Source organism: Rosa rugosa, chromosome 7, assembly GCF_958449725.1.
Source record: "Rosa rugosa chromosome 7, drRosRugo1.1, whole genome shotgun sequence".
Lineage (NCBI taxonomy): Eukaryota > Viridiplantae > Streptophyta > Magnoliopsida > Rosales > Rosaceae > Rosa > Rosa rugosa.
This window is the reverse complement of record NC_084826.1, coordinates 26,114,785-26,129,622: the sequence shown is the minus strand read 5'-3', so window position 1 is coordinate 26,129,622 and position 14,838 is coordinate 26,114,785. Positions and strand designations below refer to the sequence as shown.

The following is a 14,838-nucleotide window of genomic DNA, read 5'->3' as shown; positions in this document are numbered from 1 at the left end:
GTGGCTTTATGGCTAAAAAAACATTCAAAGATGCACTTATATGTAATTAACTCTAATTATAATGATGTTGAGTTATTTTTCTTAATAATGGTAGTTTTCAATTTGTACAAATTGTTATAATTATAAGTGTGATTGTTTCTGGATAATAATGGTATATTATTTTTATAATTGTATATTATTTTTATGATTAGTAATCTTCTTATTCATTTCTGAACAATAGGTGAATCTTCGCATTCAATTGGTCAAGCACTGTATCAACAAACTAGAAAAGGTTATTTACTTCAGATCTTATTTATTATCTTTTAACAATTATCTATTATATCAATTGTCTGACCAAAATTTTTTTTTGATGACAGGGTTGATTGTGAACTATGAAGATTCAGGAGATAATATCTATAAATGTACTTATTGCGATGCATATTTTTGGTCTGGAGAAGCTATGAAACAATCGTCTGCGAATGCACAGCTCATATATACAAATTGCTGTAAAAAAGGACAAATCAAACTTCCAGAATCTAGACCAACTCCTGATTTATTGAAAACACTATTACAAAATAAAGTTTTTGAAGAAAATATTCGAGTTTATAATTCAATGTTTTGTTTTACATCAATGGGAGCAACAATTGATAAAAAAAATAAATACTGGATCAGGTCCTTATGTATTCAAGATTAGTGGTCAAGTACATCATTTAATGTGTTCTATATTACCTTCTGAGGGTGAATCTCCAAAATATGCTCAATTATATGTATATGATACAAAAAAAATGAGATCTCAAATCGTATTAATCAACTCATGTTAATCAAAATGTCAAGCCAGATATTGTTGAAGGGCTATTAAGATGTTTGATGAAATTAATGAATTAGTAAAAGAATTTCATACAATGAGAGATAAATTTGAAAATCCTTCTTTACCTTTATTTAATATGAGGCTTAATTGTCAATCTACTCATGGTAAACAATATGAAAAGCCGACGAGTGAAGAAATTGGTGGTTTAATTGTTGGTGATATTGGAGAGCACAATTCAAATAAAGACATAATTATTGAATCAAATAATGGATGTTTACAACGAGTTTCTAAAATACATCCAAAATATATGTTACTGCAATATCCAATCCTTTTTCCATATGGTGATTATGGAACTAAATTTAATTACCGTATACTGTATTGAACTAATCTATTTCTATATCAAACTAAATTTAATTACCATTATCATAAAACTTTTTTATTCTTCTCGAAGTTAATAATGCGTTGAATAAATACAAGAGCGGGCATCTTGGAGGGGAGTCTTATTTTTGAAATGTATAATGGAGCCATATGGGCGATTGCCAGATAGGAAAAAGGAAAAAGATGAGGGGAGCGGAACATTGGTCAGCGCGCAAAGTTTGAATATTGACCCATTCCCTTGTGTCCGCGAGTCTCCCAGAGCAGCCTTCCTCCCCCCGGCTGCGAACCAAACCAAACGAGTCTTCCCCCTTCTCTCTAGTCTCTACCAATCGCTATGCTCCTTCCCCATTTCTTTATTATTATTCCTCCCCCCAACCACCCTTCACCCCTTACCCTACTTCTTCTTCTCCGATCGCAGCCGCCAAACCATCTCTGCTGCTTCTTCATCTTCTTCATCATCATCATCATCACCACTTGTTTTCCGATCAGCAATACTTGTAATTTCGCTTTGGCGCCATGGGAGGCCTTTGTTCCAAGAGCTCCCACGCGGCGGTCAACGCCCCCTCCGCCGCCAACCCTTGGGCCGGCGACAATCGGCGCCAAGTCGTCGATGATTACAAACTCAGAAACTCCAAGAGGACCGCCACCGCCACCGCCGCCGCCACTGAGGTTGCTCCGCCGCCGGCCGTGGATATAAATACTACTCAGCAACAGCAGCAGCCTGCTAGATACTCCCACGACGGTCCTGCACTTGTCTATGAAGGAGGAGCTGACACTACTGACGATTTCTACGATGGGATTCCCCGTTATAAATCCGGCTCTTTCAGGTCTAAGGCCAAGGTCCGTCTCTCTCTCTCTCTCTCTCTCTCTCTCTCTCTCTTTCTTTGCTTATGCTTATTCATCACAGATAGCAAGTATTTTCGGATTTACGAAACTGTTTGATCAATAAATGTTGCAGGTTTCGGAGGTGGGATCACGTATAGGCAGAGGGGCGGTATCGGTGCTGGACACGCTTGGGAGCAGCATGACGAATTTGAATTCCGGCGCCGGTTTCAATTCAGCACCGCCGGCCAAGGGGAATGAGATTGCGATTATCGCATTCGAGATTGCAAACACTGTTGTTAAGGGCTACAATCTTATGCAATCTGTTTCGACCAGAAGTATCAAGAATCTGAAAGAAGTGGTGTTTCCTTCGGAAGGTGTGCAGTATTTAGTATCCAAAGATACGGACGAGTTGATGAGGATTGTTGCAGCTGATAAAAGGTGGATAGTGAATCTAGTTGAAAAATACTTAACCACCTCATTTTGTTATGCAAATGAGCAAGCTTCGCATGTGTTTATTTGTTTTCTTGTTGAATCTCATTTGTTAAACTTCACTCTTGATTTGATAGGGAGGAGTTAAAGATTTTCTCGGGGGAGGTGGTTCGTTTCGGAAATCGATGTAAAGATCCTCAGTGGCACAACTTGGACAGATATTTTGAGAAGTAAATATACTTTCTGGATTTTATACCGGGGGACATTTTGTTTGTTTAAGAGATCATATTCTTACTAGGTGAAATCTTATCTTATACTACAGAATCAGCAGAGAACTTATTCCTCAGAAGCATCTGAAGGATGAGGCCAGTTCGGTAATACAGCAACTGATGACATTGGTCCAGTATACTGCTGTAAGTATCATCTTATGGTATCAGAGATATAGAGCATTTTTATATATCCTTTTATGGGCTGACGAATATTTTTGTTTGATAATTATACTATCTATATACATCACTGAAAAAAAACAAAAAATTCAAATTTTCATATTTCCTTTTCGTTTGTTCATCTCATCTTTTCCTAGTAATTCAACACTAATTATCATCCTCACTTACTAATTTGGCTTTGAGTAATTTTCCATTTATATCCATAAACATAGAAGAAAGTGTGTTTTGGGAGCTTAAGGAAGTTTTCTTCCTATTTGTCCCACTCAAGTGCTGTATCCGACATTATTGAGCTTAGTATTCAATTCTAACTGATCCGTTTTTCCAAAAGAGCAAGGCACTAATATTCTTTTGCCTACAGGAATTATACCATGAGTTCCATGCATTGGACCGATTTGAACAAGACTATGAACATAAGCGGTTCGAGGAGAGTATTTCATCTTCCACTGACAGAGGTGATGAAATGCTATTCTTATTGTATAGAAAATGTTTGTACAAGTTGAATGTTAGCAGAATTAACTCAATGATATAAAGTATAGGATTGTTTCAAGTATTGATGGCCACTTCTAAAGGCATTGTGTACATAGTTAATAAAATGGCTAAAATACTGCAATGGCATAATAATGAAATCCTCGAAAGAATAAAACCAATCTAAGTTTAGCCTTGTACAATTACCCATCATTAGTAGGGTTTTGAGCTGAAGCAAAAGCTCTCTCTAATCTCATACTTTCTTGTCTCCTAGTTCTCATATATTTTCAATGACTTTGTATTTGAGCACATTATATAATCAATTCAATTTCTTTTCTTTGTGTTATGTGCAATATTTGATATTGAGATGAAACTTATACTGGAGCCTAGATCTGTAACATGCCATGTTATACTATGTATGTGCATGCGAAAGAATCATGATTTATGATCTGATGTGGAGTGTTACTTAACTGATTATATCACTTCTTTTTGTTTCTGTTCATCTCATAGGCGATACCCTTGGAATCTTGAGGTCTGAACTAAAAAGCCAAAGGAAACTAGTTAAAAGTTTAAAGAAAAAGTCACTTTGGTCCAAAAGTATGGAAGAGGTAATTGTATGCATTTCATTGAGTTGCTGATCGGTTTTCCATGACCTGTTTTTTCTAGACGTTTATTACCTCCTGCTTTTGTATTGCACACATATATGTTATTCTCCAGTAGTAACAAAATCTTGGACCATTGAAAATTCTGGTTGTTTGAAATTTGAAGTATTAAGTTAACTTCACACTGTATAGGACATGATCTATTTAGTTCCCAAAGTTCAGTGTCTGCTTAATAAACAAGTAATGGCATACTAGTTACTGTTTTAATTTGTAACATTTGATGTTTTGGAATGCAGGTGATGGAAAAGCTTGTTGAAATAGTTCACTTTTTATATCTAGAGATACATGCTGCCTTTGGTAGTGCTGGTATGTATGTTTCAGGTCCAAACTGCCAATATTACATGTGACATTTTGATCTTTGAACAGCATATCGTTTCAGGCTTCAATACATGATTAGTAATTTTATCAAGAGACAATCTTGATCATGATGATCTATAAAACATAGTTTTATATGTAACAATGGCTACTTCTGTGTAGTCCCAAATTAAGTATTAGCTTTTGTGTTATAATATATTGTTTTTAAGTTCTGAAAAATTTGTATGTTTCTTGTAAATTTGCGAAGAACACATATCACTCAACTTTTATATGATACTCAGTTGGAATGGTTTCTGAATCCCACATCGCACACCTTTTATAGCAATCATAGTCCCCATCCATCTAAAACAATAGCTTTCAAGGGTGCAATCACTAGTTTAGTACTTGAGCCTCTGAGTAGGACCTGAGTATTTTATGGGCACCATTTCCACAAAATTTAGAACCAATGTTTTGCCCTCACCTAGAGTCTCCAAATACTCTGTGTAAAGCTATTTTGTTCAACCTTGTTTTGTTGCCACCGATAGTCATTGCAAAGAATTAAACACTATCTTCTTTGACTTTGGTCTGTAATTCCTTTTCTGAGAAAAATGACAATGATGCTTCTTCATTGGCATATGCAGAGGGTCAGAAAACCGTGGAGGGAGCTACGAATAAACATCAAAAGTTGGGACCTGCTGGACTTTCTTTACATTATGCAAATATCGTTCTTCAAATCGATACTCTTGTGAGTAATTATTCTCTGTTATGCATCTTACATGATTTCTAACTGGTACTGCAGGCATCTTATGAATGAAACTGAACGGACGTTTCTCATAGATTATCCTTTTCAGTACTAGCAAATAGTCTCATACTCTCATTACTGTCTTAATGCTGCACGCTTTGGTTCATTTTAACCCCAGATGTAACACACACACACACACACACACACACAGAGATATATATATGATTAAACTAATAATGTGGAGTTGAGTTATTTGATTTGTCCCTCGTATCACATAATTTTTTCATATTTTTTAATGAAAAGCTAAATCAATTGCACACTTCACCTAGTGGGTTGTAATTTGTCTAATTGTATAATTTAAATAAATATCAGCTAACAATTAAACTGTATTAGTCTTTGCTCTTATGCATCTTCCATATACCAAAAATCTTCCTCACAAGCTTTTTGCTGAGTCTGCTTTGTTGCATTTAGGTAGTCCGGTCAAGTGCTCCGCCTCCAACTACAAGAGATACATTATACCAGAGCTTGCCGCCTAATATAAAATCATCTTTACGCTCCAAATTACACTCTTTCCATATTAAAGAAGAGGTATTATCTCATCTCTCTCTTCTATTATATATATATAGACACACACACACAGGGCCCTTCTAGTGAGGGATCCCTTTTTTGGCTATTATAAGGGATATGGTTTATTAGACCAACTTTTCCAGTACATATCCACATCTCCACCGTTCAATGAGTATATCACCTCTGCAAATTTCAGCCAAATTGATAATCATTAAGGTATTCAAAACTGTGATTTAAAATTATAAACTTGAACGGTTCAGGTTGGACAGATTTGGTTTGTCCATTGATTTAAACTCGTTCGATACCTTAACGATCATTAATTTGGCTGAAAATTTGCTGATTTGATCTATACATTAGGACAAAAAAACTGAACGGTCGAGATGCTAAACTGCAGTTGAAAGCTGGGTCCCACAAGGGATCCCTTAGTGGAAGGGCCCTATATATGTATAGTGTATAGGAGTCCCCTTGTAAAGAAGGATCCCTATTTCTACCACAAAATTGTCCAAGGATATGAACCGATCCCTCAATGCTATAACGATCCAAAGCATCCATGTATTAGGTCCTCATTCAAGGATGAACTCTGGCAAATGAAATCGGCCAATTGGAAACCATTTAGTCATCTACTTATCTTCTCATAACAGATCAAAGTATCGAACAATTAGACAGACATAATGTTCTTGATGAATATTAAAATGATGATAATCAAATGGTGTAATGATTTAGGATTGGTTTATGAGAGATGATTATCAAATGGGAACTTCAAAAATGCATGGTTCATTTTATTTCATCATGTCACGAGCTGTGCTTCACCAGTATGATCCTTATTTTTATTTATTTATTTATTTTTTGAGGCGTCCCTTTTAAGAACAGGACTCTCTATATAGACACTCTTTCCTTGAAGGGATCCATTGTTAAAGAAAGTAATGCATCACATTGTTGCAGACACACAATGCAATTCAGAGTTTGAATAATAGAAGAACTGATATTTATAACCAGGCTTTCTTTTCTGTTTTGGCAAGTCAGTAGCTGATAATTGTTTGAACTTTGAAGTAGTTTTTTTTACCTTCTAAATTGTTTCCTGCAGCTCACTATCACAGAAATCAAAGCTGAGATGGAGAAAACTCTGCACTGGCTTGTTCCAATGGCTGCAAACACAGCCAAGTAAGATGGCCAGCTGTTCTGCAAAACAGATATTTTTCTCAAGTGTTTGTGAGATACATTTGTAGCTTTTTATTGCTACACTTTGTTACTGATTCATCATTTTGTTTCTTTGGTTCCATAATCTTTTAACAGAGATCACCATGGTTTTGGCTGGGTAGGTGAGTGGGCGAGTACTGGGTAAGTAACAATGTACTGTTTCTTTTCACTGTCCTCTACCATGTTTTCTTTTCATGTTTGGGTTTCTTAGTCTACCATTCCTTTTATATAGTTCTGAGACAAACCGTAAACCAGCTCCACAGACTGAGGTGATTCGGATTGAGACATTCCATCATGCAAATAGGGAAAAAACAGAAGCCTGTGTACTCAAACTAGTATTGTGGCTTCATTATTTGGTCTCTCAAAGTAAGCCTGCATCCACTAGTGTGGGTATGCGGTCACCTGTTAAGTCCATAGCTACCAAAACCCTCCCAAAGACAAATGAGCAGCTCAAGGACATTCCCCCCTCAACCATGCTAACAACTGACGACCAGGAGATGCTGCAGGATGTCAGCAAGAGAAGACGGGTTCCCGGAATTAGTAAAAGTCAGGACTATGACAACGCAAACTCTAGTTTGGGAAACCGGAGCAGATTGAACAAGAGTAACAGCTATACATCTGGGGAAGAAACCAAGAAATTGTTACCTTTCAGTAGGCTCTCTTCTGGGGTTCCTGTCATTGATTTTGGTATAGATAAGGAAAAAGCCTTGGATGTCATAGATAGAGTGGACACACAGAGAGATCATCATCATCCAAGGGAGTAAAGTATCTAGGGATGCTTTGACATTGACTAGTGTGATGTATGAGTGTAATTACTACTCCCACGAGAAATTTACTGTGCATATTTTCACTATGGGTAGAGCCACTTTTAGTTGCAACTGTCCTGAACGGGTATATAGAGGGCGTAAGTTTGCGGACAGTACAACTCATTTGTTTATTGCAAGTTTTTGTGTTTTGGTTTATTATTTTCTCATGAAGCTCATTTTAAGTTCCACTAATTCCACGTAACTGATGAACATGAATGGCCTTCTCAATGCCAAAGAGCTATATGTTATGCTTCCTTTTTCTTTTTTTCTTTGGTCTGAGAGCATTATGTTATGCTGATAGGTTCAATGTTAAAGTAGCTTTGTTTGGGAGAAGTGTAGAATTATTGAATGGCTTTTGTGGATTATATTTTCTTGTATGACATAATACGCCACTTTGAAAATCACAACACATAATTATGGGAAGACGACTATATATATATATTGGGGGTCCTCCACTGAGGGATTTACCTATTTTTAGCCATTTTATAGTTGACTTTTCATGCTTCCATAATAGGTTTTATTTAGTCTCTAAATATATATTTCGAACTTGTCGATAATATATAGTTTGAGCCACTGACATTGGCTCAATTTCTCCAAGACGTGCCTTGTCAGGCCAAAATGCTCATTTTGGGTCCAAACAAGTATGTTTAGCTTTTTATCAATTTTAGCAGTTGCACCAAACTCCTAAGTAACTTTCCATTTTGACTTTTAGCTATCTCGTTTCTAAATATAAAGAGCGAGATGAGACTCTATTATTTGTTTTAAATTCTTTTTAAGTCATTCTATGTAATTTACAAATACGTTTAATATATTTTTTCTTCATTTAATAAATAATATAAATTCAAGTCTAACCAAAATAGAGAGAACTTGTGCAGACGTATTTCTAAAGAAAGTGGCTAGCCAAAATGATTTTTTAGCTACTTTGGCTAAAATTTAACTGAAAAATGACTAGCATTGCTAAAGATGCTCTAAGATATCCATAACTATGATTTACAATTATAAACTGTTCTTTAAGTTGGATAAATTTAGTTAGTTCGTTGATAATTTAGTTTGATACTGTAACGGTCATCAATTTGGTTGAAAATTTGCAAAGTGATATAGTCATAGAGCTCTAAGAACTGAACGGTCGAGATGCCGATAGATGATCAAAAAGTAGGTTCCACAAAGAATCCATTAAAATGACAAAAAATAGATCCCTTATTTTAATATATATATATATATATATATATATATATATATATATACCCCCTCATTTTGGATTGTTCGCGGTATCTCAAAGACTTCTTAAGCTCAGAGATTAGTCCACTTAGGGCCCAAACAGCCCACATGGCATTGCATCCCCTCCCCTCATCACATTTATAATTCAGTAAATAGCACTAAATCAACCCAACATTCGAACGCAGAATGTAGGGTTTACACATCTTGAACGTTTCGGTGGAGGGATCTAGTGCATCCACTGAACCACTTGCGGTGGTTGACGACAATATATATTAAGATTAAGATGATGTCTTATTTGCTTTTGGGTATGATAATAGGCGACAATAACTAAGTAACTTCAGTTGTTCTTTAATAAACCTAATACAGATAATACGAAACATTTAAAAATTTTGCACTCAGAAAATTTAACGCAATGCCCTAATACTGTTAACGAACCGAAAAGCTGCTACTATCATTCTTCAGAAAATTTATTATCATTGTCTTGAAAAAAAAAAAAAATTATCATCTTTTGAAAATCTACTATCCTGAATTGAAAAACTATTGTTGATGAACTGAAAATGTTAGTGTCAGTCTTCAAAAAAGTTAATGTCATTCACAAGAACAATTAATTAGTGTAATATTTTGAAAAGTTATTGGCATATTTTGAAAAGGTATTGTCGAAAGCTACCATTTAAGTACCAAAGAGTTACAAATGGAGAACCGAAAAACTATTGTCGATGAACCTAAAAGCTACTATCGATGAACTAAAAAATTATTGTTGAGTAACAGAAAAGTCATTGCCTCGACTCAGAAACTAGATACCCATGTCGAATCTTTAATCTATACATGGAGAAAACATCTCTCTGTCACTGTTTTATATATGCGTCTGTGTATCTCTACCGTTTATATATATATTTTTTTACGCAGGTGGCTTAATTGATAATATATCTCTTAATAGGGAGAGGATCCTCTCCTGAGCACATCAAGTACCCAAAACTTGCAGTTTAGACCGTCGCACAATTTTCAACTGCAACAAGTTCACCGTCGGCGCCTTGGTTGATTTTGGTTTGGGCGATTTCCAGTGTGAGCCTTCAATTTGTGTTGATTGCTTTTATTCTTCTGATCTTATCTGGGCTTGTTTGTTTTTCATCCCTCGAATTTGGGGATCTGCATTTGAGATTGATTTGTTCAATAATAATAGGAGTGAGGGGATTGAGTTGTTTGGAGCCAGCCAGAGTAGCTAGCGGATTTTGGAGTGGCTAAGGTACGTGGTTGATGCAACTGGAAATTCATGTCGGTTACATTGCTCCAGTCCAGGTTAGTGATTGAATTGCTCATTGGCCTACTTAAATTTCTGTTTTTAACATCACTCACTTTTATTCAAATATGGGATTGCCTGCCTTCAATTAAATATACCCATGTTCTTGTAGAAATTAAGTTTAGATTTTGAACCTGAAATTATTTTACTTCTTTATTCTCCATAATGATTGCGCACAACTTTCAGACTTTAAAGGTTGTTGTATCGTTCTGAACCAGTAAAACAATGAACTTGCATACACACACTGGCTAACCTCCCAAATGTAAGCTATCTTTTCTCATCAGTTTTCGAGCTTTCCAAAAGCTAACCTCCCAGATTTCAATTCAACCCCTCCCCTCTTGGTGTTTGGTTTGAGGGAAAAGAAAATTGGAGGAGATGGGTGAACAAGTTATGGGGAAGGTTGTGAGGGGGGGGGGGTTTAAGTACACTAGTGTAAATTGAGTGACCACCACCAATGTTCTTGTACTCCACTAATCAAGTTTAAGTAGTTAGCTCCATGCAAGCTGTTTAGTCATTGTGATTTTTCTCTGAAAGCACTGAGATGGGGAATATTATTATATGAAATGGAAATTTTTTGAATTCTGGCATTTATGATCAAACCCCTGAGCAATTCTATTTCTACTTTCATGAATGGTGACATGTCTAGCAATTATACCTATGCCTTTTTTTATTAATGCAATTTTACTTGTGCACGTTTATGCTTATATATGAAAAGCTGAGAAGATTCGATTGTCTTTTTTTTATTAATGCAATTTTACTTGTGCACGTTTATAATATCAATTACATTGGAACAACTGAATGCAGATGGCTTACAGCAGCCCAGTTTGAAGATTTCCTCCAGTTGTCCGGTGCAGTCCACTGCATTTTTCTTAACTGTTTCTTCCGGTTTGATAACCGCAACCCATTTTCCAGTCCAGTTCGGTTTCTGCCTCTCACGCAGGAGCTGGTATGAAATTGCCCTATCATTTAATGAAATTTCAACGCAACCAAATAGTAAGTGGGCTTCCGGATGTCTTCACCGGGTCATAATAGCCCCAAGTCTTTCCCTCCCTCCCTCGCCAACCAGTTCAATTTCATGTCATGCTGGAATTCCCTACTCTTCATTTGTTTGCTTCAGACAACTCTTCTCCAAATGAGCAGACTCGTTTTCAAATCAAACCCACACCCTCCTCCCTGTCTTCTTCTTCTTCAAACATGTTCAAGCATGAACCAACTCAAGCAAATCCATGCCCACACACTCATCACCGGCCTAGCTCGTTTCACCTACATCACCAGCAAGCTCTTAGCCTTCTCCGCCTTATCGGAACACGGTGATTTACGCCACGCAGAGACTCTATTCAATCGAATTCCGGCACCCAATGTCTTTGATTTCAATTCCATGATCATGGGTTTCTTGAAAAACTCACATTCCAAAAAGGGTCTCTCTGTTTTTACCAAAATGAGAAGGATAGGCGCCGACCCAAATGCTCGAACTTTCACAGTTTTGGTTAAAGCTTGTGTTGGGGTGCCTTTGCTTGATCAGATATATGGTCAGATAATGAAGTTTGGACATGAGTGTGATGTTTATGTTACTAGCTCAGTTATTAGTGTTTACTGTAAATTGAGAGCTGTGGAATTTGCTCGGAGAGTGTTTGATGAAAGTTTGGATAGGAATGTGGTGTGTTGGACTAGTCTTGTTAGTGGGTATTGTGGCAATGGGTTGGTTGATGATGCCCGTGACCTGTTCGATAAAATGCCTGAGAGAAATGATGTGTCTTACAGTGCAATGGTTTCGGGTTATGTTCAGAATGCTTGTTTCAACAAAGCTATTGATTTGTTTCGTGATTTCAAGCGTCGTCGTGCGAATGTGAGGTTGAAAGAGTCTCTTTTGGTTAGTGTTCTTAATGCCTGTGCTTCTGTGGGTGCATTCGAGGAAGGGAAGTGGATTCAGATGTATTTGGACGACCATGGTTTTGAGTATGGACTTGAGCTCGGTACGGCAGGAATAGATTTTTATGCAAAATGTGGATTCATTAAAGATGCTAAAGAGATATTTGATAAGATGCTGCGTAAAGATGTAACTACTTGGAGTGCTATGATCATGGGATATGCTACTAATGGTGAGAATGATACAGGGCTTGAACTTTTTGCTGAAATGGAAAAGAAGGGACCTAAACCAAATGCTGTGACATTTGTTGGAGTTCTCACTGCATGTAATCACAAAACTCTGGTAAATGAAGCATGGCGAGCATTGGGACGTATGAGTAAAATTTATAGCATTGCTCCAGAGATTGAACACTATGGGTGCATGGTTGATCTCTTGGCCCGTGCTGGGCGAGTGAAAGAGGCAGAGATATTGATAAGAAGTATGGCAATGGAACCAGACGGAGCTATATGGGGGTCTTTACTTAACGGGTGTCTGATTCATGGCCATTTTGAGTTAGCCGGTAAGGTTGGGAAGCTTCTCATTCAATTAGAGCCTCAACATAGTGGAAGGTATGTTCTTTTAGCGAACATGTATGCCAAAATGGAAAACTGGGAGGATGTGTTGAGGCTAAGGAAAATGATGAAGGATAGAGAGGTAGTTTCAATTTCTGCTTGGAGTTTCATCGAGATTGATGGTGTTGTGCATAAATTCTTAGCCAATGATAAGTCTCATTCTTATTCAAGAAGTATATACCAAACATTAAGTCAACTGAGGAAGGAACTCGAAAGTTTTTCCAATGCCAATGATTCTTTGCTATTGTAAACCAAGTGGAATCGGAAAGGTCAATCCAAAGCAAGCATGTCATTGCGGATTGCTTGTTATTCAATCACTATGTCCGTGGATTCTTCTGCTGATGGTAAACCTTTGTGTTTCTTTCTCTTCTATTTTCTTTTGTAATATCTGTACCTAGCACTAACATAGACGTTACTTTTTCCTCCTGTATAACAATCTGATTGGGGTTTGTATTCTTACATGTATCTAGATCCTGGCGGAAGTTAGTTATTGCAAAGGAAACAGACAAGTGGACATCCTGTGCTATTGTGTGTCCTCGAGTCATAAGCTTCTCCAAGGGACTGAGAATTATATAAAGCTTCATCAGATTGTGGATGAAACCGTCAAGAAGCTTCAAGCTGAAGTATTTGGCTTACCTGTTAATATGCGCAGGGTTATATTTTGGCACTGTGAGGCTCAAAAAATGAATTATCCTCCTGCACACCAACTTGCATAGTCCTACCAGTGAAGATAAAAGTTTCTTGTCAAAATATCCACCAATTTTATATGATTTTCCAATATCCATGATTTCATGAAAAGCCAATTGTATAGGTGAGTCATGTGTTCTCATATTTAATTCAAATGGTTTCTCTGATGTCTGCAAAAATGGCTAGCAGAAGTTGCTGCCTAATGGCACCATGAATTGGTGGGTAGGTGAGTGGGCGAGTACTGGGTAAGTAACAATGTACTGTTTCTTTTCACTGTCCTCTACCATGTTTTCTTTTCATGTTTGGGTTTCTTAGGCTACCATTCCTTTTATGTAGTTCTGAGACAAACCGTAAACCAGCTCCACAGACTGAGGTGATTCGGATTGAGACATTCCATCATGCAAATAGGGAAAAAACAGAAGCCTGTGTACTCAAACTAGTATTGTGGCTTCATTATTTGGTCTCTCAAAGTAAGCCTGCATCCACTAGTGTGGGTATGCGGTCACCTGTTAAGTCCATAGCTACCAAAACCCTCCCAAAGACAAATGAGCAGCTCAAGGACATTCCCCCCTCAACCATGCTAACAACTGACGACCAGGAGATGCTGCAGGATGTCAGTAAGAGAAGACGGGTTCCCGGAATTAGTAAAAGTCAGGACTATGACAACGCAAACTCTAGTTTGGGAAACCGGAGCAGATTGAACAAGAGTAACAGCTATACATCTGGGGAAGAAACCAAGAAATTGTTACCTTTCAGTAGGCTCTCTTCTGGGGTTCCTGTCATTGATTTTGGTATAGATAAGGAAAAAGCCTTGGATGTTATAGATAGAGTGGACACACAGAGAGATCATCATCATCCAAGGGAGTAAAGTATCTAGGGATGCTTTGACATTGACTGGTGTGATGTATGAGTGTAATTACTACTCCCACGAGAAATTTACTGTGCATATTTTCACTATGGGTAGAGCCACTTTTAGTTGCAACTGTCCTGAACGGGTATATTCAGAGGGGGTAAGTTTGCGGACAGTACAACTCATTTGTTTATTGCAAGTTTTTGTGTTTTGGTTTATTATTTTCTCATGAACCTCATTTTAAGTTCCACTAATTCCACGTAACTGATGAACATGAATGGCCTTCTCAATGCCAAAGAGCTTTATGTTATGCTTCCTTTTTCTTTTTTTATTTGGTCTGAGAGCATTTTGTTATGCTGATAGGTTCAATGTTAAAGTAGCTTTGTTTGGGAAAAGTGTAGAATTATTGAATGGCTTTTGTGGATTATATTTTCTTGTATGACATAATACGCCACTTTGAAAATCACAACACATAATTATGGGAAGACGACTATGTATATATATTGGGGTCCTCCATTGAGGGACTTACTTATTTTTAGCCATTTTTAGAAATCGCTTGTCAAACAAATTTTTTAATCATATATTGACATCTCGACCGTTTAGTTTTGAAGACCATATAAGTATCTCACTTCTGTAAATTTTCAGCTAAATTGATAATCGTTAAGAGCATGTTTAGCAGACTCTTTATCTTGACTTCTTATCTATTTTGG

The 14,838-nt window shown here is 37.0% G+C and overlaps 2 protein-coding genes across 4 annotated transcripts; both read left to right on the top strand.

Annotated features, from left to right (window-relative positions):
- The first annotated feature begins 1,344 nt into the window (after positions 1 to 1,344).
- LOC133719857 (protein PSK SIMULATOR 1-like) lies at positions 1,345 to 7,784 on the top strand. 2 transcript variants are annotated; one of them, XM_062146046.1, is made up of 12 exons: positions 1,345 to 2,005; positions 2,124 to 2,428; positions 2,557 to 2,649; positions 2,742 to 2,832; positions 3,224 to 3,317; positions 3,841 to 3,938; positions 4,229 to 4,298; positions 4,928 to 5,031; positions 5,500 to 5,616; positions 6,680 to 6,756; positions 6,889 to 6,933; positions 7,048 to 7,199. In XM_062146046.1, exons 1-12 carry the CDS (start codon positions 1,682 to 1,684, stop codon positions 7,058 to 7,060), a joined length of 1,431 nt encoding a protein of 476 aa, XP_062002030.1. In that variant the 5' UTR covers positions 1,345 to 1,681; the 3' UTR covers positions 7,061 to 7,199. The 2 variants fall into 2 exon arrangements, with proteins under 2 accessions (XP_062002030.1, XP_062002029.1); XM_062146045.1 differs by having other exon boundaries at positions 1,347 to 2,005; positions 7,025 to 7,784.
- Positions 7,785 to 9,736: 1,952 nt separating this feature from the next.
- LOC133719858 (pentatricopeptide repeat-containing protein At2g20540-like) lies at positions 9,737 to 14,346 on the top strand. Of its 2 annotated transcripts, none has more exons than XM_062146047.1 (5): positions 9,737 to 9,878; positions 9,997 to 10,112; positions 10,918 to 12,935; positions 13,062 to 13,523; positions 13,615 to 14,346. In XM_062146047.1, the coding sequence occupies exon 3, from the start codon at positions 11,123 to 11,125 to the stop codon at positions 12,839 to 12,841; it is 1,719 nt and encodes a 572-aa protein (XP_062002031.1). In that variant the 5' UTR covers positions 9,737 to 9,878; positions 9,997 to 10,112; positions 10,918 to 11,122; the 3' UTR covers positions 12,842 to 12,935; positions 13,062 to 13,523; positions 13,615 to 14,346. The 2 variants fall into 2 exon arrangements, with proteins under 2 accessions (XP_062002031.1, XP_062002032.1); XM_062146048.1 differs by having other exon boundaries at positions 9,741 to 9,878; positions 10,000 to 10,112.
- Positions 14,347 to 14,838: the final 492 nt, after the last annotated feature.

What these genes read in the sequence shown, in the direction of transcription:
- LOC133719857 (XM_062146045.1), top strand. Translation starts at nt 1,682, where the DNA reads ATGGGAGGCCTTTGTTCCAAGAGCTCCCACGCGGCGGTCAACGCCCCC. An exon ending in TTCATCTTCCACTGACAGAG is followed by an intron (nt 3,318 to 3,840) that starts GTGATGAAATGC and finishes TTCATCTCATAG; the next exon opens with GCGATACCCTTGGAATCTTG. An exon ending in TGCTGCCTTTGGTAGTGCTG is followed by an intron (nt 4,299 to 4,927) that starts GTATGTATGTTT and finishes TGGCATATGCAG; the next exon opens with AGGGTCAGAAAACCGTGGAG.
- LOC133719858 (XM_062146047.1), top strand. Translation starts at nt 11,123, where the DNA reads ATGTCTTCACCGGGTCATAATAGCCCCAAGTCTTTCCCTCCCTCCCTC.